Source organism: Drosophila teissieri, chromosome 2L (genome assembly GCF_016746235.2).
Source record: "Drosophila teissieri strain GT53w chromosome 2L, Prin_Dtei_1.1, whole genome shotgun sequence".
NCBI lineage: Eukaryota > Metazoa > Arthropoda > Insecta > Diptera > Drosophilidae > Drosophila > Drosophila teissieri.
The window spans coordinates 6,020,435-6,047,050 of record NC_053029.1 but is presented as its reverse complement, the minus strand read 5'-3'; the positions used below and the strand labels follow the sequence as shown (position 1 = coordinate 6,047,050).

The 26,616-nt window shown below is 43.3% G+C and overlaps 4 protein-coding genes across 7 annotated transcripts in view; 2 read left to right on the top strand and 2 right to left on the bottom strand.

Annotated features, from left to right (window-relative positions):
- The window catches only part of LOC122626178 (E3 ubiquitin-protein ligase TRIM9), an 81,344-nt gene that overhangs the window by 34,156 nt on the left and 20,572 nt on the right, over nt 1-26,616 (top strand). The window lies entirely within an intron of this gene.
- Nucleotides 2,517-4,434, bottom strand: LOC122626191. 3 transcript variants are annotated; one of them, XM_043806359.1, is made up of 2 exons: nt 3,364-4,434; nt 2,517-3,309 (listed from the first exon to the last, which is right to left on the bottom strand). In XM_043806359.1, exons 1-2 carry the CDS (start codon nt 4,329-4,331, stop codon nt 3,018-3,020), a joined length of 1,260 nt encoding a protein of 419 aa, XP_043662294.1. In that variant the 5' UTR covers nt 4,332-4,434; the 3' UTR covers nt 2,517-3,017. The 3 variants fall into 3 exon arrangements, with proteins under 3 accessions (XP_043662294.1, XP_043662302.1, XP_043662311.1); XM_043806367.1 differs by having other exon boundaries at nt 2,517-3,303; XM_043806376.1 differs by having other exon boundaries at nt 2,517-3,300.
- Nucleotides 6,301-6,868, top strand: LOC122626222. Its single transcript, XM_043806399.1, has 2 exons — nt 6,301-6,460; nt 6,524-6,868. The coding sequence occupies exons 1-2, from the start codon at nt 6,444-6,446 to the stop codon at nt 6,720-6,722; spliced, it is 216 nt and encodes a 71-aa protein (XP_043662334.1). The 5' UTR covers nt 6,301-6,443; the 3' UTR covers nt 6,723-6,868.
- Nucleotides 7,497-8,234, bottom strand: LOC122626230 (acylphosphatase-2). Its single transcript, XM_043806411.1, has 4 exons — nt 8,005-8,234; nt 7,927-7,943; nt 7,769-7,878; nt 7,497-7,709 (listed from the first exon to the last, which is right to left on the bottom strand). The coding sequence occupies exons 1-4, from the start codon at nt 8,135-8,137 to the stop codon at nt 7,595-7,597; spliced, it is 375 nt and encodes a 124-aa protein (XP_043662346.1). The 5' UTR covers nt 8,138-8,234; the 3' UTR covers nt 7,497-7,594.

The following is a 26,616-nucleotide window of genomic DNA, read 5'->3' as shown; positions in this document are numbered from 1 at the left end:
GCGAGCGGATGGCACGAGATTACAACAAGAGATGAGCTAGTGTTCTCGATATGCACTTCTATATATACTTTTTCAAATGTACTTTGGTGATGGGAAAAAGTGAGGTATATAAGAATAATCCAAAAGAATATAGGAAGTTGCCGTTCTTAGATACATTTTTCTTAAATGATCTTTTATTTTTATTGTAAATTTTACTTTATGATATGAAAGTAAAACTTTTATTTTTGTTGTAAACTTTACTTTATGATATGAAAGTACAACTAGGTGAGCCTATTTATAAGCCTAAAACCACATGTTCCAACATTTAAGATCAATTTCCCACAAATGGTGTTGAAATATGGGCGTAGATATAAATGTATCTATTATCCGCAAATGTCGTGAGCATCACGCTGTCATGTCTAGTAATTCCTTGCCTATCCAGCCGATGCAGCTTTCAATCATCATCAATTTCACATAAAAGTGTCGCCCACACGACGCAACTTGCAGACGTCTTTGCCCCCGAGATCCGCCAGGTTACCCCAATCCCCCCATGGATCCCCGGACTGTGGTGTCTGCCTCTGGCGACATAATGACGAGATCATATCGACAACAGGGAGTCCAAGTCCCGGAGTCCCGGAGTCGTGGCATTTTTTTTCTCCTGCTGGTGCTGCGCTGCCTTGGCTGGCTTTTGTGTAATCGTGAGAGCCTTGTCATTGTCATTGCGATGCCGCCTGTCTGCTGTGCACTTTTCAAGTTCAATTTCAATCCCAGCTCTGCCCTCCAACCACTTGCAAATCAATCTGGTGGACACAGCGATGGCCAGCCAGTCAGTCAGTCCGTCAGTTATTCATTCATTCAACTAGTCAGCTAGTCATTCAGTCAGCTGGACACATTGGCAAATGACCGGCAGCTCGTTTTATTGTGCGCAGCCTGTCATATTTCCTGTCTGCAAAGTGTTGGGCGAAAGTTTTATGGCCCTTTGATAGTTCCCATTGATGCGGCCCTCCTCTCCAGCAGTTTATATTACAGGAAATCTCACGGCAGACCTGCGAAATTGATGAGACTCGCGCAAAGTTTTCAACGTGATTTGTGCAAAGTTTCGCACATGCTACTTATGTTTCCGCTTGCCAGCACAGCGTGTTTACATCAAACTATTTATTTCGAATTTTTAATGTACAGTCTACAAACATTTAAGGAGTGAAGAAACTTTTAATAAAGAGGAATTTAAGTTTGTTTAGTATTTTCTTTACTAAAATAAATATCTACAGTGGCTGAGTTTCTAGTTCTCATCTTGGTGCCTTGACTTTATTCTTTTCTAGATTTTATATATTTTCTTGAATACAAGTTGGGACATGTATTGTATATTCTACTAAAACTGTAACATTCTTAAGTGAAAGCGCTTTCCTAGGATGGGTCTTAACTTAGATTCGATTTATTGGCAAACTGGATGCCTTATTCTTTCGCAATCCGCGCCTCGGGCGGCAGACAACTGTCAGCAAATTGCGAGCCAACATCTGAGCTCTAACAACTGTAATTACCCTGTACACAATCAATACCCCCCAGAAAATGTGGATGTGGATGGAACATGGAACATTTGAAGGCGTTTGCAGGCATTGCCAATTCTGCAATCGATAGAGCTTTACACAGAAATTGACACATTTGTTGAAATGCTGAAACAAATTCGAAGTCGAGTACTTTTTTGGCCCGCGGCGAAGGGCGTAATTGAAATTGACATATTTCATTGTCGGCACGGTGCTGCAATCCAAATTGCCAAAGTAAATTTTCAATTTCGAAATTTTACCAATTTTTAAAGGGGGAGGGGCGGGGAGAGCTATAGCCTCGCATTGATTTGCTTTGATTTTGCTTTTCGGGATGGAAGTCGGATTTTGATTTCCAATTCAACGCCCGCTGTCATCGCTTTTGGCCTTTATTTACCATTTTGCTTTGTTGTAAGCCGCCGCAGGGGGCGGCCTGCTAGCAAGGGGGCGTGGCCCGAGGGCTTAGGCCTGAAGCTTTGTCTGTCTGTTGCTAAGCGCCTGCCACGAGTGTCCGTCCGCCACTTTGAGCCCAGCCCCGTCTCCTCCCGTCCACCAATCGAACCAGGAACATTTTGTGCGTCGCATCGAAGGAAAACGGCGGAGATTTTTGGCAGCTTTGAACGGATTAGCCGCCCGTAGAGCGACTCCCTCCCACTCACCATCATGGTGATCAACTCTGGTATTTGGAAAGTTTAAAGTTTTCCTTAAGCGGAAAAATCATTCTCGCAACTTTAAGCGCATATGAAACACTCAGTTGTAGTACATTGCAAGGATACTCATCCAAGTTCCAGTGCCAACAGGACACTTTGCAGCCGAATTGAATTTTAAAGCCAGCGTAGCAATATGAACTGAATACTGAATACCAACGGACACCTTTTGTTCACTTCGTTGCTCCACTTTTCCCTCGGCAGCTGCGACCCCAAAAACTGGGCCCCACCCTCACTTTCGCAGTCCATAAATTACAATACCAAAGGAGCGAAATTACAATAGAGCCAGGTATTTGGGTCAATTCTCATTGTCTTTGCTTTTATTTCGACATGCAAAACAGAAGTGGCGCAAATTTAAGGATTCTGGGGTATACAAAGCTGAAAAAATACTGTTGCATACCGCGGGGCGTTCAGCGTGGTGACTGTACCGTGGGTACTCAGTAAATGAGATACAGATGTAAAGAAGCAAGTGCACACAATGAATGCAAGAGGTACAGTCCCATAGAAACACGCTTTTTGGCAGGTTCTTCCACTTGGTAGCTTTGATTTTGGGGCTCTGGTTCTAGGTTACATTCTACCAGTTCCAGAAAGCCCTCACTTTTGTGGTAATTCGTATAAAGTGTGTAAGCAGTAGCAGCAGTTGGACTATGAAAAATCCTATATAATCTTTTCTTTGCAGATACTTGATGAGTTTTCAGTTAGGATTGAGCAGATTAGTTAGGTGTAGCTATATAGTCGTTGGTGGTGTGGAAGTATCCTATCTTAGGCGGGTGGATCCACTTGTTCCTATTACCTAAACCTCTTCTTGGTTACCGTTTTGCGTGGAGTGGTGTTCTGTGTTCATCACGTTTGTAGGGGGGCAGTTGGGAGTCTGGTTCTTGATGGAGTGGTAGTCGATGTACAGTTGCTGGGCCTCGCTTTTGTAGTTGTTTTTCATGTCGTTTTTCAGCTGCTTTAGCAGCTCCAATCGATAGTTGTAGTTCTCCTTAAGGACATACATTTTCCTTTTAAAGTCCGCCTTGGCTGTGCGCTGTAGAATGGCTTGTACGGCAGATTTTGGCGGTTTAGCTGAAGAACTGCTGTGACTTAAAGAAATATTAGTTGATAGTTACTTGATAGTTATAGCATACACTGCTTACGTGGATGTGGATAAGGAGGTGTGGGTCACCGCTAGAAGCATTCCCTTCCAGGTTTTCCTCTGCTGCTCCTCTTTTAAAATCGCTTCGGCTTTTTTTGCATTCAGCTCGTCGGTGGGTAGTGACATGACCTCCAGAGCCTGAATGCCTTTGAAATATTCCTCCATGTCCTGCCTGATCTTATCCCTCGGGTCGAAAATTTCCTTTGTATCAGGCTTTACTTCGTTTGGCTTTTCCATTTTCGTATCCTGAGCTGCCGTTGAAGTACTCGGCGCCATTTCATCCAGTTTATCGATTTTCACTTCCTCGGATTTCGGTTTGGTGTCCTGTTCCTTGGTTTCTTGAAGTTCTTCCTTAGCTGGTATTTCTGTTGGGTCTCTTACATTTTCCACAACTTTAATACTTTCTTCTTTGGGGTTTTCTAACGATTCTTCCGCTATTAACTGGTTTGATTTACGGGCGTTCTCCATGATCAACGTTTTATCAGAAGCAGCAGCATTTAACTTTAATTGACTCTGTGGCTTGGATTTCGTAGAGATAGTATCATCAGATATATTGTCAATTATTATATCTTTGATCCTAAGTGTTTCTATCTTTGCTTCTTCTTGGCATTGTTCCTTTGATTCTTTAGAGTTAGTTGAAACAACATCTTTATATTCTTCCTCGTTTCTGGAAATGTCCAGCTTTTCTTCAGTTTCTGGTGGTTTCGTATGTTCGTCTATATTTTCCGGTGGATTTTCCTGTGCTCGACTGTCTTTCAAATCGTACACATGTGATTGCTGTTTCTGAAGGTTCCTGGCCGCATTGAAGTTCTTTTGCTCAAGACTTTTTCGGCCAAGTGATTCATTAGAGTCTTTAGAATGCGAGTAATTCAAGATATACAGCTCGTTGTGTTCACCGTGTGCACTTGCTGGTTTCATCTTGTCTGTTTGTGGCACATTTTGATTTTCCAGAATTTCGCTCTCTTCCATTTTGCAGGTCGAAAATTTGAGGCTCGGTGTTTGGTTTTTGTGTACAGAAAATTGACCCGACTTGTTTCACATTATTTGACTGACTGGCGGAAACTCCGTTCGGCAGCTTTAACACAAGTTCAAAGGCCAATTTGACCCTTGACTTTTTCCGATAGCAGTGAAACAAAAGGCATTCTGTGCGGAAATCTTCAAAGCCTCGGCAACTGTGGCCTCAGCTCCAGGCATTTGGGATCCGAAAGTATTTGCCACCCACAAAAAGTTTCCTTTCGAACGCCCCTAGGTATTCCATAAAAATAAAAGCCAAGAAACATAAACATAAACAAAGCCGGACAGCATTCTTATCGCCTTCATTTATTATGCAAACTTCGCTGGCCTCTGAAATTTTCCAGCTGCATGCAAAGGTTTTAAAACTGATTTTCTAGCCCAACTCGAGGAGGTTTGACCCGGGATCAGGGTTAATCAAGGAGCACATTCATCAAATTGCCACGCAACACGAGGCCGCGGCATGCAATGCCACAAATATGTTCCAAATTGCACTGTAAATTGTTATAAATATTTTAAAAAAATGCAGAAAACACATGTTTGCTTTATGAAAAATTAGAAACAAATTTTAAGAGGAGCAGAAAAAGCAGTAGGCCTTAAACAAATATGTAAATACGAGCTGAGGCTGAGACAATTTTCGTTTCTGACAGCTGAAATTGGGGCTGTAAAATTTTAATAAGTTTTCCTTCCTCGGTAACGGCTGTTCCTATATCTAAACTCGAACCCCCAGCTGCCAACTCATCTGCCACATTTCTGCTTTCTCCATGGCTCTGTAGTCTATAATGCAACATTTGCGCAACGAGAACAATTTTTTTTCGGTGGCATAGAAATGGGTTTTGCGTCTAGACAACTGAAGGGCAGGGAAATCGGAGGGGGGGCTACTCCACTCCTGCAGCTCCTGGTGATGCGGCATTTTCGCCCCACGTATCCGTCTGGTCTGGCGATTGTGTGTGGTCTGAGATTTGGAACACAGTCAGCTGGCAGATTCGGGGGCCTTATGTGGCTTAGAATGGCCCGAAGGAACATGGTCTGCATGGCTAATAAGCCGCTGCAGCCAGGATTGGTAACTGGAATGGAAAAGATATTTCTTATAATAGTGTGAGAATAGATTTAACTTTAAATCAATAATAATATTTTATTACTTTTATTTAAATCTTGATGATATTTTCTTAATTTAGATATAGGAATGTTAACCATTGCTTGATTCTATCTGCATATTTTATACTTTATTTTTGAACTCTGACTTTTCAACTTGGCTCTCCGGTTAGCATGCACATTTAAGCCGCCACACAAACCGCAATTGGGGCCAAAACCGCCTAGAATCCCACGCCACCCAATCAATGTGAATCAATGTGCCAATGAACTAGTCAATGAACTCGTTATCAACGCTCTTTGGCGGCTAATAGAGCGGGTTTTCCAACCGTTTTTCCACATGCGAGCACGCGAGCCAAAAGTTTTTAAAAACCCGGTAACTGTGCAGCACGTGCCACGCCCCCTTGCCTGTCGAAGCCCCAACTCTGAAGGCGGCTCACGAAATTATTACAATTATTATTATTATTATTTTTCTGGTGCTGTTTATGCATATTTTGGGTCACGCACAATGCGGCAAACTGTCAGCCGGAAACGGAATTGATTATCGGCGCTACCGAATCCGGCTTTTAGTAGTTCCACTCCCCGGGAATTCCTGTTTCTGTTTCAATAACCCCTGCTCCATAATTGTTGTTATCTGTTTGCGTGCCTTGTTGGCGTTTGGCCTGCTGCATTCAGAAGTCGCTGGCATTTAATGACTTAATTTAGCGACTGGGCCATGGCTGTGCTGGAAAATGCCGGAAAAGTCGGCCAGAGTTGGCCGAAACTGTAGCTTATCCTGTTTTCTTTAAAGTAACTGCTCTTCAGAATAATTTTTCATTAAATATCTGTTTTGAATATATCTTTTATTTGAGATCTAGCTGTCCACGACAATGTTATCGCCACTTTTGTAAAAATTTCGACAAAGATCTCATTTTAGTTTTCAAAATTCCCTCAAAATTCTAACCTAAGCTCTTTGGCTGGACTTTAAAAATACTAAACATGTCCGACAAGAAGGCGTAAGTTAACAGCAGAGTTAATTCCGCAATATCCTTATCCTTTGCACATATTTTACTATTAAGATCCTCGTCCCGAGGACGACTTCCTGCGATGCAGTTCAGCACCGCCATGGGAACGCCGGAAACCAAGCGCAAGATGCTCCTCTATAGACGACTATTGAGTCGCGAGTTGGCCCGCGATGGCAAAAATCCGCAGGAGATCGCGAGGGCCAGAAACCGATGCCTTCAGGAGCAGGATCAGGGCAGGTTTCCAAAATCCTGAACATGTGCATAAATCCATGTGCAGCTTACTTTTTGGCAGAAGAGTTTACGTATAAGCAGTCGGAAACAAATTGCATGTTTGCTTCTCCTGTTTATTTCGGTCCTATTTGAATAAGAATTAAATTGTAATTAAATGGTTTTTATAATGCTGCTGTTTTTCTCACGATAAATTCATATAAAATTTGAAGAGAAAAGTGCGATTAAAATAAATAACTGGCCATTTCTGCGACACTGGCAATTGGACAACGAAAACAATTTTGTTTAGCCCGTGCACTTTTTGCGGTTTCAACAGTTTATAATAAAGTGCCAGACACACAAAACAATCCAAATAAATAACTGGTTTTTTTAGCATCCCCCTTGGTGGAAAAGATAAACAAAATAGCAAAACAAAATGTTGAGAGTGGCGCAGAGGCTTTTAATTGCCATCAGGCGCCAACTGTTACCATTTGTGAACTCAACCAACTTTTATTTATTTATGTAAATTTGCTTTCGCCTTTTTCGGGATGCACAATATTTGTCGCGAAATTGGCAGCAGCGAGTCGCAACTTTGCCCATTTTGGAGTCGGAAAACACCGGCAGTTTGATGGCTGAAAATACAAATTGGAATTGTTTTGACAATTGCCGTGGCATCAGTGTAAAAATTGCCATGGCAAAATGTTAGAAAGCCAATTCGCGTTGGCTTATGGCCTTCCTAATTGGCTAGCAAATAGAGATCCCCGGAGAGTGGACAACTTTTGGCCACACACACACACTTAATATGCCAATTGTTTTGGGATCTAGAAGCAAATTTTTATTTCGTGCTCCAAGCGATTCACACGTTTCAGCTCAAGTCACAACTTAGTTGCAACTTTATAAAACTAATAACTGACTTAGCTAGCGACGAATCGAGAACATCTTGAAGTTGTTGATGGGCAGTGGTTCATTCTCGGAGAATACAGCCTTCTCGATCACCGAACGAGGACTTCCCTTGTGCTGCAGCCAGTATTTCCTAAGAAACCGCAATGTTTTACTATAAGATATATGAATTCTTCTCTAGATTTAGCTCACATATCAGTCATTTGATCCAAGGATCCTTCGAGCATTCCCTGAACTGTTCCTTGAGTTGTGTTCATGCACCAGCCAGTTATGCCCAGCTCATTGGCCTTTTTTTGAGTGTGCTAGAAGTTGAATAATTAATAATAATTAACCACAAATGAAGCACTTACCTTGCGAAAGAAGACACCTGAAAAGTGCAGTATTTAATCAGAAAATATGTGTTTTGTACTTATTTACTTTGTATTTACCTTGCACATGACCAAACACTTCGAATTGGCAACTGAAAATTTGATTCTCTGCCGCAGCTTTTGGAGCACTTTTTGGAGATGATTTCACCAACTTCTTGGTGGTCGTTTTCGACTTTTTAATTTGACTGCTCATTTTTAAACAAATTTGTTATAATTTCCACGAAAGCAAATGCTATCGCTGACTTGCTTGATTTCAAATATTTGAACTGCTGGGTGAATATTATTTCAACGCTATATTGTGGTTGAATCCTAAAACCTTATTTACCAGCCTTTCGAATTTGTCTTCCATTAAAAGTAAGAAAATATTTCACGCTCATTTGGCATCTCGCGTTTCGCCATCATATCGCCGAGTACTTAAACACTTTTATGCTGAAAGAGAAGACCTTTCCCTTAACCACTTCCGGTTCGTTAAGTCTGACGACTGGCCTCGGTGGCCAAGGACTCCATCCAGGCGCGGAGGAGAGGGAAGGCCTCCATCCAGAGGCGGAGGAGCGGGAAAAATCCAAAAGGTGGCCAAAGGAGCAGATGACGCACTGACTACTGAGTACAGAGTTCGTTGGGTTCGCAACCTCGCTGAAAACTTCAATAAAACGTTTGACGCCGGAGGCGAACTGACATTTTCCATTAAGTGCAGACAGCTATCGAAAAAAATAAAATGGAAACAGCAGAATGCCAGCCACTCATTTGGAGGGGAGGAAAAACTTTTATATTCCTGAGAGTTTTGTGGTGTAGTCACGTGTTGGTCGTTCGTTCTTTTTGTTGACTGTTGATTATGATGATGCCCTAAGTTCTCGGCTCTCAGCTCCCAGCTCCACGTTCTAGTATCCAAATGCGGCCCAGTCACGGCAAGAAACCGACCAAGAGGATCCGAGTAATTGAAGCTGACCAAGTTCTTTTCGGCCATCATCAAAGTGCCATCAACAGGATGTCCTACAAGGATGTCCTTGCTCCTGCTCCTCCCCGTTCTTTATCAGTTGCAGGCGAGCAAGCAAGAAAGCAACTTTTGTTACAATAACATTTATTTTGAAAATATTCGTCGTCGCTTTTCTGCTTTTCAGCTGCTCTGTCTGTCTGTCTGTCAGCTCTTTGGGGACATTTTGAAGTGTTGCCAATGTGGGAAAGTAATCAGAAAATATTTTGTCAGCTTCAGTTGCACCAGCACTGGAAACTAGCGAAACTTTTCATCCGCCACTTAAAGTGCTCCACTTGCACCAGTTGAAATTGAAGAGCCGCCGAGTTTCCCCAACTTTTCGCTCAAATATTGGATTAGCAAATTGACGTTTATGCAATTTGATTTACCCATCTACCTACCACACAGGGCAAATTAAATTTTCCAGCCTGCGGCGGCTTTTTCGAGCCATTTCACAGCGCAAATTCGTTACAAATTGCTGACACAATGGAAATTTGCATAAAATTTCCATATGCATTTGTCGAAAGCAAAAGCGAAAGCGAAAGGACAAATTTGGCAGCGCCGTGATGGCTGGCAAAAAGGTGCAGGATTTATGAACTGTCGCAAGCCAATTCCCGTGTGAGGCATAAAATTTAATGGCCACAAAAAAAAGGGGCAGCCAGGTGGCACGGCCCAATGCGAGGTGTAAACAATGCTCTTAATTTGCATGCGCCTGGTTGGCAGTTAATTTATTAGCAAGTCGCTCTAAAAAAGCCACCGGCCAACTTCTTTGCGCCGCCCTCGAGTTCTCAACCAATTTTCATTAAAGCTTACAAATTGTTGTTTATGACCCTCCAACTTCCCACCGTGGACATCATAAAGCCTCGCCCCCAAAGGGAATCTCGCTGTCTGGGTATCGTCGTGGGCTTTTGACTTCATTTCATATTCATGGACGCGCCGAATTCAACCCATCTTCCGATTCCGCCTGCAGTTTGGTCCTTTGAGCCTCGGTTTTCCCGTTTTTGTTTCCGTTAATAAACTTTGGCAATTACCCGGGCTGCCTGTTGCCGTAAATTACTGGGATTTGAGGCGGCAAATCGAGACAGCCGGAGCATGGGTTGTGTCTAAAGATAAGACCAAGTTTTCACTTTCACCACAAGCAGCCAACTCTTTGATACCAATATGGATTTCCCTATAGTTTAGCTGCGCTCATCCATTTAGCCAACCGACTTCAATGCGATAAGGAGCAAAATATGTGCAGGAAAAGTGAAAAAGTTGTGACAGAAAAGCAGCCTCAATATAATTGCATTACTCGTGGCTGTCGCAGCTGAAGCAAAAGAAGCAAAAGAAGCGAAACTACGAGAAATCGCATTCACATACCGAAACTTTTCTCTATATGTATGTATTTTATACATCGTAAGCCGCAAGGACCTCAGGACCGCAGGACCGCAGTGAGACCACAATCCTCACCTTGGCAGGAGATCCCAACTCAGTTTTCCCAGCAAGACGACTTTTCATATTTTCCCCCAACCCAATAGATGTTGGGTTTTCTTTCCACAGCTTTTACACAGCGAAAAAAAACGGGGTTACTCTAAAAAGCTGTTCAATACAGCCGCCCCAAAGTGCGACCATTACTTTCCGGTGTACCCACAAAATGGATGCGAATGGATAGGGAGGAGTAAGGAGGAGTGGCTCCTTGGGCGCTGGCAAATCCTTTTTCTTAACCCAAGCGTGCACATACTTCAAGTGTGCTTAACCCACACTTAGTCTCTGTCTGAGAAACTCCACGCCCCGCTAGCCGGCGATGCCGTGAAAATCTGCCATGTTTGATGTGGTCTCTGCACCACAAATCACCAGGGCGGCAGTGTCTGGAATTTATGCGCCTTCTCAGGAAGCTCCGAATGTTCCTATACCTATCCATGTACATACGTGTATGTATGTATTCAGAGTGTGAATGTGAATATGAGTGTGAGTGGCGGTTATGTCTGTGATTTTGCCCCGGCCACGCCCTAATCTGACACTGATGTACACCATCACCATCATCCCGTTGGGCGGCGACCACGCATCCAAGCGGATCACTCGGAGCTGGGACACTTGGAAAGCCCACTTGGTTGAGTGGCTTCAGCAAAAACCTAGGACAGTTGTCACCCGCTCAGCCAGTAGTTTTTCCAATTTTCCCCCCTTTTTTTTCCCATTCATTTTTCATCTTTCGCCGGCTACATAACTTTCATATTTTCGATTTTTCGGCTCTCGAGTTGTGTAAATATTTTTACAAAATTATTTCACGCTTGATTGGAACGTGAAACGGAACAGGAAATCACTTATGACATTTTCTGCTGGTGTGGCACTATTGATTTTTGATTTGATTTAGGGTTCAGTAATTTTCTGGGTGACAACATCGTGTGAATAATGGAGTTTTACTTTAAGTCACATATGATCAATTTTCTGTCATTAAAAGTGAAATACTTTTGAGAGCAGTTTAAAATTACCCATAATAAGCTATAAAATGCATTCTTATAATTGAAACTTACAATGTGGCTTGTACGTACATATAGTGGAGCCAAACTTTCCTACTTAAGTTATAGAATTTACAAATTATCCGCTCTCAAGTGCCGACTCTGGCATCATCTTGTGCAGCTTGTTGCCGGCTACAAAGTCCTTTTTCCACTTTGCTCCTGCTGTTTGCCATGTTGCAAGGATACGAGGTAGCTAGGATGCCAGGATGCAAGGATACAAGGTAGCTAGCTGCATGTGGGTGTGTGTCCAGGCGAATCTATTCTCCAGCAGGCCCGTACAATAAACTGATTGTAACTGCAATCAGTTAGCAGACAAAGCAACAGAACTCGACTTGAGCCATCTACAAAGGCGACGACTGTTTGCCAAGTTGTAATAAAGTTTGGTAAACAAGTTGCCCCACACACACTTCGCTTCCGAATCCAACACACAACAAGCAGCAGCAGGAGCAGCAGAAGGAGCAGGAGTGGGAGCAACCTGTAAGCCGAGTCCTCCAATCTGGGAGCTTCCACTTCGGCCCCCAACACATTGCCATTACTCACACTCCGGTTGCCCCGGCTGCTTCGAACTTATCTTAAATTCTAATGCAATTGCAAACGGGGGGGAGAGGTTGGGTGTTTCAGGTGTACTCTGCAAAGATTTCGTACTAATGCCCTCCGTATCCTTCCACATCCTTGCAGGTACGTTCCATCCACGTGGGTCCGCCATCTCGCTATCCCCTTTGTGTGTGTAAGTGGCAAACAAATGCATCCTTGTGGCCCACTGCAATACGGATAATAAAGCACTCGGCAATCGGTTGGCCGGGCTTTCAGTTCTCAGTTTTCCACTCACAGCTGGAAAAAAATGGTATGGTTTCGGTATGGTTTCGGTATGCTATGGTACAGAATGGTTTCTGGCGTGTGCTACGTGACGCTTATCAAATGCATCAGATCCCGAAACCGGAGAACATTTTCAGGAAATGGGAAAAACATTCGAACACTACATCCACGATGTGTGTGCTCGAGTTTCCCCTTTATTACCTCGATGATTTTTGATCGGGAATATTGTGGTTCTATCGAGGCCTTTGTTTCTTTTATAAACATATATTTTATAACTTTATTCGAATTAAAATATTCATTTCAAAACTAGCATTCTTAAGCAGTGTAATTACAACGTAAATGTTTTTTAAAGTTCACATTTTATTTCGCTTATCATCTGTCAGTTCTGTTTACTAACTTTTCTAAACTTTTCGAGAGCATAATAGATCTACCTTTGAAGATGATAGTATAGTAGGGTATCCTTTATTCGCCTGGTTATTCCTTCGTCCTTTTGACTAGCACTTTTTCGTATTTTCTCCGCAGTGCATCAGTTGTGGAGCCTTTATTCCTGCCGGCTGTTGTTTGGCAATTGTTGTGCTGTTCGCCAGTTTGTTTATTTAATGCTATTCACTTATCCGGCATGTGCAGACCCAGTGACTAACTGACTGCATACTCACTGCTCTCAGCTCACTGCTCACTATTCACCATTCAGCATCCACAACTCACTGAGGTTGAAACGTGAGGATGAGACTGCCAGGATGAGCTGCATCCAAGTGTTTTGGCCTCGAGTGAGCAACTGGAAGCTGCATGCGATTGCGCCGCATTCATTAGCCAACTTAACGCCTCTAATTAAATGCCTCAAGACGCCGGAGCTCTTTTGCCAGCTACCCACTGGGGATGATTACATGATGATGGCATTCCTAATTACTCTGTGGCCTTTAATTTCATGCCCATATTTGCTAATGCAATTATTGCGCATAATTATGCGTTTATTGAACAAACGGAATCACTGCCACTGGGTGGGGAAACTTAATTGACGTGCGGAAATGGGTAAGGGGCTCAGTTCACAATAGACAACAGGCGGACCGTTGGTCCATCGATGAAACTCCATTTGATAGGCTCTGCAGGCAGCTACTGTTGTCCTTGCCATCGGGGGATTTCCCTTTCGGGTTAGGACTCATCTCATTGTCTGTGCAAATCGCCAGCTGCGCGCAAGTTTGTTGGCCACAAGCGAAATTGCATTATTGGTTAAATATTTTCGGCCAGCTGCGGATTCTGTTGCCATGGCCAACTGCAGATCGCTTCCGCTGGCCGATTGCGTTTTGATGGCGCTGGCTTTTCTGCGGTCCAACTTGGCGGCTCCCCATGGAAAATCTGTTAATGAAGTGGCGCACAAGTGGAGCTGGAGCAGCAGTAATGATGTGTGATGGTGAATATTTGGGGAAAATGTCTGGCCAGCGAATTGTAGTGTGGATGAAAGGGGAACGGGGTATAAACATTGTGGCAAACTCAATGAGCTACTAATGAAACGACTGCATTACGCATTCAACTATTGTGGCTTTTGTATTCCAAACGATGCGTTTTGAGGGGACTTCCAGTCAAGTGTTTGGTGGAACTCAAGAGAAATAGGAGAACATTTATTATATAAAGCTATACTTCAGTTAGTAAAGGTTGCAAAGTTTAGAAAATATACTTCAATACACATTAGGCAGCTTAAACCAATATAAGCCCACTTCTTCTAACCTCCTGGCATCCAATTATGTTTAAAGTTCTTATACCAATTTTGATATTGTATTTATTGTGAGTTTTGGCCACATGTGTACCAGTTTTCCCGGGATCGGGCACATTAAACGGTCAATGGCAAAACGGAAGTTTGCTCTGTGCATCAATCGAATAATTTTCTGGGAGGGAATGGGAACCTCATTTTGCCTCCACTTCAATTGACTCAAGGCGCACAGAAGAACAACACACACACATTTTCCGGAACGACGAAGACTTCGCAGCGAGATGGGGAAATTGTCTAATGGAGCAGCTGGATCTGGGATCCCCTTTGGCTCCTTTTCTCTCTCTCTCTTTTCTCCTATCTGGTATTCATGAAGTGCAAATTGTGAGCAGAGGAAAAATCAACGCGATGTGGATGTAGGGATTAGTTGGAGCTGGGGAGGGGGGCAGGGAATCGAGGGACGGTAGGTGAGTGGTGTGAAACATGCGGAAATAACATGCATTTAAGTGAGTTTAGTGAAAGAACACATCGGCAACAAATCAGCAGGAGCAGCGCACTAGGACCAAAAATAAGACTGCATCAGAGGGACTCTTTTTTCCCCTTGGAGTCTGGAAAATGGCCAATATAAATCTTTTTTTGGCACACAAACAGCATGCAGCAGTTTTCCATTGTCTTGTTTGGCTGTTAAATAGAGCTCGTAAATGGATGTGTGACACGATTAATTGTTTCTGGCTGATTAGGAGAAGTTACGAGCAGAGAAGCCTTTGCAATATGAAAAGCAACTTCATGTACTGGAAGATATATAAATATTCAAGGCTGGCCATTAAAGTTTGCAACTGCAGCCAAAGTAGAAACCAATAACTGGACTGGGAAGTTGGACTGGTGCTACTGTCAATATAATAACTGAATATCTGTCCCCGTTCATGTTGGTCGTATATCAAGAAAGTTCTCATTTCCACACATTAAAATAGCCGCTGGCCATAAATTTCACCCAGTTGGGGGAACTGCGGGGAAAGGGTGACTTGTGGGGGGCGAAGGGGAGGGAGTTGGCATCCAGAGAATGGAAAAAATGTTTTTGGCAAACTGCAATTTACTGCACACATCGCATCAATGGGCTTGCATTTGCCTAGCCTCGACTATTGTCCATGCGCTTCATCGAAATTTACATATTTTTCCACTCAAAAGGCAATTGAAATGGAAAATTCAGTAAATTTCCATAAAAAAGTATATGTACTTGGATTTGGATATATGTGGCTCAACAGCAGTGCTCGTTATTTATTTACCACACTGAGTCAAATAAAGCATTGCAACTGCAGAAGTTTGCCCGTTTGGCAAACGACAGACAAATACCAGATTTGCCCAAATCCCCATGATTTTGCACTTTTGCTGGCTCTGGATTCGCCATTGGGCAATCATCAGAAACTGATTCATGTGACCCACTGAAAAGTGCAATAAAAAAATAAGAGAAACAAAAATGAGGCAACACAATAAACTATTGCTTATCACTGCAGCAACAAAATGAGTCAATTGCCGCATATCACACTCGAATTTATGAGCGGCGATTATTCATGCAAAGTGTTTTGGCTATGGACACCCATTTACCCAATGTCCATGGTTTTCACAGTGGGTTGGGTCCGGCCAGCGATGTGGAACGATTCCAAATCGGTGCATCGCAGACTGATTTCATTCATCTATTTTTAGTTTTTTTTAATAAGTTTCTGACACAATTTATGGATACAATTAGGTGATTTTTTTGAAAGCGCATGTTGCAGTTTTCGCTCCATTAGATTCTCATAAATATGTAGAAAAATTAACTTTTAGTAGCTGACAAATGGTAATTGCTTGCATAGTTTTTTTCAAATATTTATGTGAAATTCATGTTTTGTCTTGTAAATTATTTAAATTAAATGAATTAAGTTTCAGTTTATAGTAATTAATTGCAGGCACTTAGAAAGCTTACATTTAAACAAGACAGAATCAGCAGTTTTGGGCTGGGAAAGTAAATTTAAAGTTAGTAACATTTGTCTTAGGGTATTTGATTCGTGCAGATAGAGTTCTGCCACATCTCCCATTCAAATCGACATCACTTTGAGGTGTGTCCAGGTCCAGGTCTCTCGAGGTCTCTCGAGCTATTGAGAGTGAGCACCATCGACGTGGTCGTGGTTGAGGTGGGCTGGGTCCCCGGATTGTCGGGTTACTGGGATCTCTGGCTGGTTGGCACGCATGACTGGGCCAAGCCAGTCGTCAGCTGCAGTTAATGCATCCGTAGCTGCATAGAGCTGTAGCTCACTCCTCCACCCGCCAGCCACCGAGGAACCGAGGAACATTACCGATATGTGTCGATACTCTCGTAGCAAATGTCATTAAAATTGCTCTTCATAAATCACACAGAAGGCACACACAGCGACCCAAGTAACATGTTGCCATGTTGCAGACGAGGTCGAAAGACGACGAGGCAGCAGCCCGAGCATAACCTCATTTTCCGGTCCATGAACTATGGAGCTTCCGGGCGCACGGGGTGCACATAGATGCTCCTCATCTCGTGGAGATTGGAGGCCAGACATTGACTATTGCCAGATTTCAGTTGGATTTCAGAGTGCAGTTGGATTGTGCCACATGCACAGAGTGCGTTATGATTTTTTGGAGGGCCTGCCACTAGGTAGCAGCTGGTTAAACGGCAGCCAACTCAAGAGGACTCTGCCAAGAAGCTTCGATGTGCCACAAAGGGCGAGTTTGAGGGCCTGACTGAAGATGGCAGCTTTGAAGGTTTCGACAGACCAAACTGAAGATGTTCAATAAGAGATCTAGCTGGCAAAACCATTTCGTAATATTACAATGTGGAAATAAGCTGAGAATCTGTATGAAATACCTTGCTTTAAGCACAAAGTTTTCCACTTATCTTAGAAACTGTCAGAGGTAAAAAGCCATTTGGGCCAATAAAACTTTAAAATTTAAACCGCAGATAGGGAGGGACCCTTTTGAACAATAAATTACAATTCGATGTTCTTATCACCTAATATTGCTCCAAAGCCAAAGCCATAAATCAAGTAGAAGTTTCACCCTCCCTGAATTTTGGTTTTACTCTCCGCGGAGTGTGAAATTTTGGACTTTAGCTGCGTGAATAATTAAAATGAATTGCCTGGAGTTCTATCGCCAACCCTCCCTCGGAATTCTATATCCCACATTATAGCTTTTTAAAGTTATCTACAGATTGAGGGTATTTTCTAATATTATGATGGCCTGCAAGTCACAGCAATAAATAAATTATCACCAGCGGAGCTGATGATGCGCATCGCATCGAAAGAACTGACAGATGAATGGAGTGTTCGAGAAGGGGGCACATTTAATAAGCTATATGATCTCTAGATTTCGGTCCCCAAAAGCCAACAAAAACCAACAAAAAACCAATACCATATACAACATACCATCTATTCATGTGCGACCCATCGAAAGGCAAAGTGTGGCGGCAATTTGTGTTGTGATTGATTTTCGTTTTACCCGTTTTGTTCGCTCTTTTCATCTGCAGACCCCATTAATCAATGGTCGCATTGCGTACCGCTTTGCATACTGCAATTTGTTCCGCTTCTGGATGCAGGTTGTGCAAGCGAGACGGAAGACGGGAGTGAGGGAGAGAACAATGCTGGGAGTCGACGGTGCGTAGTTTTTTGGCTGCCACTGTTTGGGATTTATGACCCTTCAAAATGCAATTAAATTTAATTGAAGCGCGAACAAAAAAGCTCACGCAATTCCTCGATTTTTTCACACTTGCACACCACTCGCCGGATCGCGTATACGCCCCGCTGGCCATTTAATTAATGGGTTAAATGTGTTTGTGCAGTTGAAGGCTGCCCGAGAGATGCAAAAACTGAGCAGCACAATACAATTAACAAAAAGAACACAAAAAAAAACAAACAAATTTATCTTGCTCCAGCTCTGCAGCTTGCTCCTCTGCTGCTCCAGTATGTCAGTTAGCTTTTCCTGCTGGTTTTCCCGAACTTTGCCAAAGTTTTGCTTTGTTCGCCACCTCTGCTTTTCATTGCCTGCCTCTGCCTGCTTATCATTTATTCATTTGCTGTCCTTGTGGCAGGACATGATTTATAGGCTGATTGCTGCACCTGCTTGGGCACATTTAAGTGCAATTACCTTTTATTTGCATTCTGAGGTGCGAAAATTTGCATTTAATTATTTATTGTTGCTGCTGCACTCGCAATTGTTATCATCTGCTGCTGGTTTATCCTTTTTGCGGTTGCTCGACGTTGTTGCGGTTCGTCCTGTGCGGTTTTCTCTCGTTGGGTTGCCCACTATAATTTAAGTTACATTTTGGAGCGAGGGTGGGGGAAATTATACAATTAAAAAAATAGAGCAGCGAACACAAAAAGTTAATGGTTTGTTGAAACATTCTAGCAAATGGCTGCATTTTATCGACAGTCAATCGACATTCGCCCATTGAGTCCTTTAGTAACCCACTTTAACGGAGGCAATATTTGGTCTGTCGAACCGAAAAAACCGCAAAAAGCTGAAAAGATCTATTCATATTTGCGTTATTCTCAGCCAGAATCGCACTCACCCACTTCATTTCATCATACCATCATTCCATCATTCCGTCAGCCAAACATTTCAGCAGAGCAGCCGCAATAAGACTTGTGTCAATATTGACGCTCGAAATCCTTTTAATTTTTGAAAAAATATTCCACATTTCTGGGCCCTGGATGGCAAGGAATTTCCCGAGGGGAATGCAGAATGGAGAATGGCTGACCCAAGCGCTTTCGTTTAATTGAAAGCTCGGCAAATATGTACTACTACATAAGGATGTAGATGAAAGTGGTGGGGTGAGGGGGGCAGCGGCTTGTCTAAGCCTCTAAACTGATTAAGTTTTGATTGCAATTTGCAATTCGATTTGCAGAGAGCCAAAACTTTGCCGTCGGGTGTCGACTTTTCAGTTTTCTTTTCTTTTTTTTTTTTTTAATATACCGAAGGTCATTAATATTTCAATAATGCTGTCTGGGATCCGAAGCCCAAAGTCTGGAGCACTGCGAATGGCAGTTTGAGTTTATTAAAGCATAACGCAGGACGCAGGACGCCTTGGCTTTGTGTTTCCTTTTCCTGTTGCCTGCATAATTGACTTTGTCGCTTTTTCCATTCGCCATTATTCCTCATCAGGCTTTTTGCCCCTGCCCCTGCTCCCCCTTTCCCTACCCCCCTGTCGTGTATTTATTTTAGTTGGTTTCTGTGTGAAGTGAAAACAGGAAAGAGGCGAAATAAGCGTCATAGGGATGGCGAATGTCCTTCCCCTCGCTGATCCTGGGGTCCGACTAGTCAGACATGATTTATAATGCTGCTGCTTTCGTCTTGCTTACCCCGCTTACCCCGCTTTTCCATATTCCGTTTTCCATTTTCCCCATTTTCTATTAGCCCTGTTCCAGGTCCTGCAGCGGGCACTTGTTTCCCTTGTTGTGGTCCTGCTCGCTTAACTTGTCCTTTTCAATTTTGCAGCTCTGCAGAGCCAGTGGAATCACGTTTTTCTCATATTTTCTACGCTTTTCCTCACTTTGGCGCCTCATAAGGATTTCTTCTTGAATAATATATATATGTTTGCTGGCCGCTCTTTTTATTTATTGAAAATAATAATATTTTCTTTTTTCAGTTCCCTCTGTTTGCTTTGTGTGGCGGGTCTCTTTCATTTGCAATTTATTGCTTATATTGACAATCATAAATTATTCAAATGCAAGCACTTCAATCCTTGCGACTTATGAATAATGCTAATTGATTGAGGTGGCGATTCTAGAAGTATTGATGGAGTGGCTTGAAAGCTACCATATAGACAACTCTTGTATATCTCTATTTTATGGCAAAACTTACTTCCGATTTCATTGGATTTCCCGGGACTAGTTGCCGTGATTCATGGCTTAATCAAGTGTGTGGCTCCTAAGTGTGCATTACCTTTATTTCCACTCGTTTTCTTTTATTTCTTCCTTTCATTGACACCTGTCAAGCCTTCGGCTTCTGGGAGAATTCTCAAAATCCCCTTCAAAGCTGCCTGCGTAAATCTCTCACTAAGTCGCATTTATCCAGCTGGCTGAAACGGTGGAGAAAATGTCAAGTTCGCCCACAAATAGACACAGACATTCGCTTTCGTAATAAATTTTCCACAACATTATTTACAAAAAACTTAAGCGACGTGATGCGATTTTTTAATATCAATATTTGCCGCTGGAGTTGGGGCTGCGACTTTGAATCGAAGTCTCCCAACAAAGGGAGCTGAGAGTATCCAATAAGTACAAAATAAATGTCGAAGAAGGCCAATTCGGCGGCGGGGGTTGGGGGCGGCGAACAAGATGGCTCGTTAGGGGCGTGGCAGCGTAGGAAGTAAATGCGAAAAAGGAAAAGTGCCTACACTCTTTGACTTTGACGACACAGCCGCCTAAATGAATCAACAGAACACACATGTGGCGCTTGTCTCGCTTTTCCAACGACGCGTCGTCGTCGGCTGTCAAAGGAAAAAGTGTCGCGGGTTTTCCTCGTCGATTTTCCTTTTTCCCTGCACGTTCCATTCCTCGTCCATTGATTCACTCACTCATTCACTCAGTCATTCATTCAGTCGGCTCTTTTTGGCTTTTGCGTGAGCCGCTTCAGTTCCGCTTTTGGCTGCTTGTTTATGGCTTGAATTTCATTTCATTTCATTTCCAGACATCGAACCCAAACGGTTATCCCCATTCGCCAACCTCCCCAAAAAAGAAGTTGCGTCTGGAAGTTTTGGGTCATTTATCAAATTTTCAAAGTCACATTTGGTATTGTCACGCTCGTTTTTTGTGTTCGTTGGAAATCGAAAAGGCTTTTCACTGGAGGAGTTACACTTCTTCCATTCCTTAAAATCGTCGCGTATCCTTGGAGGCGTGGCCAAATTGCCTCGCGTGCTGCCTTCGATAAAAGTGAGACGTAATGCATAAGGAAGGAAAATTGGTTCGGCGACGGAAGGACCTCGGCAGAGGGTCACATAATGAGTTTCCATTTTATTTCCTTCTTTTTCCGCTTTTGATTAGGGCAAAAGAGAATGGAAACGAGCAATAAGTGCGGAATATATATGAGCAACTAAAGCCCCATGAAGTTAAAGCTAAAGTCAAAAGTCATACTCCACCGAAAGCTAATAGATTAAAATGTTAGTTACTTTTTATGATGAATGAGTTTTCAGAGCATTTTAGCAAACTACTTCCTTTAGCATCTATATCCAAATAGTGCGCTTGACTTCCTGTTTTTATCTAACGCAAGCAACTTAATTTTTGATCAACATTTTATGGCTGCTCTAATTTAATTAGTTCATGGCTATGTACACATTCAAGTAATCTTTACTTGAGCGCCCTGGGGGATTCCCTTGAGGCAGAGGCACAAAGGCCAGGTTTAATCTCCCAAAGTCAGCGCCTTTGTCATCCTTCTGCAAATAGGCTTTTCCCGGGGCATCTGCAGCACTAAACATGTCCCTGCATAAATTGTTTGCCCCTCCGTTTTGGGGCCAAAGGGGATTCTCCGCCAGCGGAGGCGCTACAAAATGAGTAATGGACAAACTTTATCACCTGCGCGAATGGCAGACATTAACATAAAATGCTACAGCAAAGAATTAAGCTGCATAAGAACAAAAGCAGCGGGAGCAATAATTTTTAATTTATTGCGGAATTTTCATAAGAACGACAGCAAAAATGAGCTGGATGAGGTGGCCTCCTTCGCCAGAAGATGACTGGCGGAGCCTAAACAAATTATGAACGCGTGTCTCCTCCTTGGTGGCGTTTTTATGATCTTCCTGGTCTGGAATTCTTTTCCGCATAAATGACACGCGTTAATTACCTGCGGAGGAGGAGCAGCTCTAGTGATATCCTGCCGGGAGACGGATGGACATAATATTGTAATTAGTTGACAAGTCACGTAATTGTAGCTGTCCCTAATTTTTTACGGGCCACCGGCGATTTTTCTTAGAATGTTTGCTATGATTGTTTTTCTGATTTATGAGTTCGCAGGCATATATATATTGCTAGCCAGTCTTAAATTATTTTCAAAAATTGAAGCTAATGAACTAAATACACCGAGTTCTCCCATTCCCTTTCATCAAACAACTTAAACTTAGTATGCCAGTCACAGCCTGAGGAAAAAAATAATTTCTCCCTTTTCGAGACCCCGAATGTCTTCTGTGCCGAAAGCATCCTAATCAATATAATTACACTGGCTATTCGAAAATGTCGCACACGTAGCACAACACAGTGCACACAGAGAGGAGGAAAATAGCCAGGACTAAGTGAGCGCACGTAGTCAAGGAAATAACACACATACGCACCGTGGGCCGTTGCGAAAATTTGCAAACATTTGGCCAGACACAGAAAGTTGGCACAAGAAAAAGAAAGAAAGAAAATCGAGGGCCACAGTTGGGGCAAGTGTAATTGACAAACATGCCACATGCTACTAAACACAAATTAGAGAGGTCGATCCAGGACACAGGGCCATCAATTGATTTTCCAGCCGCCACAAGGATCATTCACCGAAGCTCCTCGCCTGCAAATGGACCTGCCAGCGAGTCAAAATGTCAATTAGGTAGCCGCATTTACATTTTTATGCCATCTTTTTTGTTGTCTACCAGAGCGGAATGGGCAAACAAATGAATTTTATGCAAATTGCAATTCCTGTTTGCGTTGCCTCTGGAGTGCCGTTTTATTTAAATGTGCTTAAATATTATTATTCGGCCAAATGGATGCCATTTTGTCGGTCCATAAAGACATTACGCGCCATAAAATAATTTCTCTTGCGTCGGTGGCGCCCTCTGTCGCCGGACATTTGGCAGGCTCCATCTGCTCCAGATATTCCCCATATAAGCCGACATCCCTCCCAGCCCCCAAGTAGTACACATTTGTCAGTCTGGTCCGGCTTGGACTTGTAGTTTTTATTATCAGGCCGGGTCCTGCGACTGAGCGGCTCGTTTATCAAGGGCGCATTAAAGGGATCCTTCGACAGGAGGATGGCGTAGGGGGGTGGGTGTAACAGTCCTGCCATGTGGCGCCCTCTGCCGGCCGAAGTTGCCAAATTGCACTGCCTGCATATCCTGTTGGTTGACAAACGTGTTTGCTCGCCCAACAACGGGAGTAGCAGGACTAGCAACGCCAAAGGATTGTTGTGTTTGCTGGTGGGAGGAGGGGAAGCAGGGGGGTAAAGGATGGTCAGGGGGTCAAGGGGCCAGGGGTAAGGGGTGTCTGGCAGACTGCAACTAATATCCGTTTCCGTTGTAGACAAAATGTGTTGCCATTTGTAATGCCAAAGTGTTTCGGCGGGGCAGGAAGCAGGACCAAGTTTCCGAATGCGAGAGCAACAAGCACAAACAATTTGTTTTGTTCGCCATAAAGGGAAAAAGAAAGAGGACTGCACATTGACTAATACGTTCTAATCGATTAAATAGATATGTTTAAGGGAGCTCTGTGCTTAATAGAAGCTAAATGAAATTAGTATTTGAATAAACGGTTTGGCATACGTAAACGTAATAAAATTACTAATATATGCACATAAATGAGTTTTAGGCCGAGAAGCCAAGATCTGTTGATTGCCAAATTAGTTATACGACATCACTCGCAGCCAACGATGTATTCATATTTCCCTCGTCCGAAAAGTCGTTTGCTCATTATGCAACATCTGTTGGCAAAGACAATTCGGGCGAATACGAAAAATCTGCCGGAGACAGAGACAAATGGAGTTATCGAAACCTCATTATAATGGCAGAATAGCAAATGCTGCAAACGAGTCGGATTCCCAACTTGCCAACTTGGAGGCAAAGCAAATCGAGTCGGGGGGAAATGCAGAGTGGATGGTATGAAGCAATGCAATACATCAAATGTCAAAATGCACTCGAAAATCAACAGCCAAGATCTGGGCATTAATCACACCGTACAATTGACCAGTTGGAGCGGAAAAGCAGAGAAAAGTAGGGAAAAGTGCGGAAAAGCGGGGGAAAAGGCCTTTGTAAGCTGAGCGCAAGAACTTTAAAGAAGATGTGCTGCCGCCTCATTCATTCCAAACATTGGATCGCCGCCACTTTGCAGAACAATTTTTCAAAATTAGCCAAAGCATCTCGCCGACGCCGTCGCTTTCTTAGCCCTCTCAGACGCCTTGTTACCGGTATTGGGGGCCATGTTCCATGGAAAGCGCCAAGTGGGAGGTGCCCAGTGGGTGGGGGCAGCCAATCGAGCACGTCGAAAACTAATTTCTCTTGATTACGCGACGTCTCGCGAGAAGAAGAAGTTGCAAGAGAAGAACGCAGCGCATCCAAATTGGCTTTGCCACTGCCGATTGAACGGATGGGTTGCCTCTGCAGCCGCTCGTCTGGCACTTCAGTCTCTGGAAATACACAGTGGAAAATACAATAAAAATGAAGGAAAAACAGGGATTTATTATAATATTTTAAACCGTGGGTAAAATGTAGATGTTTGCAAGTATTTACATTCTACTAAACATTTTTAAACATTTATAATACTCAACAAACTATGTTTAAAGTAAAATACAGATTGATGGAGAAGAGCCACGAAAACACCACAATGATATTAATCCTGCTATATTCTCTAAATATAATTTATAAACGTAAAACATCTAATAATAATTTCAAGTGCTCTTTCCCATGTGATGTCACTTGTGGCCAGAGGCAGACACGCGTTTCTCACTTAGCGACTGTCGCCGACTGTGCCGGCAGCACTTTAAATGAGTAACTGCATCCCAATCTCTCAGCTGGAAAATATGAAAAACCATTACACCCCGAGCACTGAGCACCGCGGATTTTCATCTTCAAGTGCCTGTCAAAATAATTAAATGGAATGGCCCCGGGACAAAATGCAGCCAGACGATGGCTCGCATCTCATCTAATCAAAGTCTTTGACTTGACTAATGTTGCATTTAGGATTCGGGGAGATTGCTGGGGATTGGTGCTTCAACGAAGTGCGGAAGTGCCAGTTAAATGGGCGTAAAAATGAGGCAGTTCTGAGGGGGAAGTGCAACCATTTTTTATGACTCTGCCTAGATTAATGGAAGGTTACGTGATTTCTGGCATAGTTTGGCGATTAACTTTGGCCCCGGGATGCGGGAACTTTGGCTGCCTCACACGAGACTACTTTTCAGTTGCCCATTCCCTGGGGGTTTAATGAACTCTGAGGAGTTTGTGATGTGGGTGGGCGAGGGCTTTTAATAATAGTTATGCAGATGATGAACATGTGACAGTGTTCAGCATGCCGGGACTTAATTGAAAATTCCAGGCCCTCATTCTGGGCAAATGCTGTGATTTCCGAGCTCGCCAGCTTTTATGATTTAATGAGAGGACTGGGCCATATAATATTGAGTACCTGCTGTGGATGGGAGTTGCTTAAGTTTCTTTTATAGTAGAGAAGTATATTTCAACTACGCTTAAGTAAGATGTTAGCTTTGCTCATCAATCCCATTGATTGTACCTCACCGCAAATCGCAATTATCCATTTCAACCGGCTGAAGTGAAACACAAACTAATCCGCAAACTTTCACTCTCTTTTTTGTTGCAGGTATGTTATACAACACTCGACTCGGCTAGACCCCCAACCTTTGCCACAAGGACCTGGCCTATCTGTCCGGGATTCCGGGGCTGATTCCCCTCGGACTTTTTAGCCCACAACATCCACCTGCAGTGTCAATATTTACACACACTCAGGACACAACAACCAACCAAACAAAACGAAGCGAGACGAGACGAGCAACGATGTGACATGGTCCACCCCGAATGGATCGACCTCTGACCTTCCGGACACCTACCCTTCCGTTTTGGCTTTGGCCAGCTGTTAAGCTGTGCGTTAAATTGCTAAAAGCCTTTGCAGGGCTTAAACTAAAAGCTTCCCGTATGTGTGTGGCCAATCCCCCTCTTTTTTTGGCAATTCCCACCGCCTTTTTCCACGTTGCTCTGTGGCTATTAATCAACTAAACGTTGCAACTATTTGAAAATGGTCAGCACACACAGTCACACAGTCAGCACACACAAACAGTCTGGTCAAAGTTGAATGTAATCAAAATTTTAGACTGGCCAAGCTCGTTTAAGCCGAAAACAGCAACACCAACGAACAACGAACAACAGCAGAATGTCAACCGAATTTTCCGTGCTTCCTGTGGAACCGAAAAAAGGAAAAAGTTAGAATGACCAAAAAATTCGTCGCACATGTTCATCAATCAAAGCCATAGCCCGTTGTTTTTATGGCCCACGCCTGGAATATGCAAATAGTGTAGTATATTTTTTATCCGGCAACCAACGTTTTTTTTTTAAACTGGATCTTCATCAAGGGCTATGCGATAGGCAGAGATTTGCCAGCGATTTGTTTTCATAGTTTGCTGATTGAGCGCGGCCAACTGTGCGCAACTGTGTGAAAAAAAGCCCACTTCGATGGCGAATGTCCGTTGAGAACTGGCCGAAACAAAGGACGTTAGTTTAAAACCCTTTCCACTCGGCTCTGCCAGGGATTTTAATGCTCCGCCGCGCTTTTGTGTCATTGTCACCGCACTCTAATTGCGCCAACCATCAGCACACCTCCGTTCGCAAGTGCACCCCCCCTCCACAGCCACTTCCAGTCCCGCTTCCATTCGCACTTCCATTCCCCTTCCATTCCCCTTCCATTCCCCATTCCCCGCTGCGGCAAAAAGTGTTGAAAAGCACTTGAGTA

Excerpts from the sequence above, each read along its gene's own strand:
- LOC122626230 (XM_043806411.1), bottom strand. The coding sequence starts at position 8,137 with ATGAGCAGTCAAATTAAAAAGTCGAAAACGACCACCAAGAAGTTGGTG. Across the intron at positions 7,710-7,768 it reads TTGGATCAAATGACTGATAT|GAAATACTGGCTGCAGCACA; the intron begins GTGAGCTAAATC and ends GCGGTTTCTTAG.
- LOC122626191 (XM_043806359.1), bottom strand. The coding sequence starts at position 4,331 with ATGGAAGAGAGCGAAATTCTGGAAAATCAAAATGTGCCACAAACAGAC. Across the intron at positions 3,310-3,363 it reads ACCTCCTTATCCACATCCAC|TCACAGCAGTTCTTCAGCTA; the intron begins GTAAGCAGTGTA and ends TATTTCTTTAAG.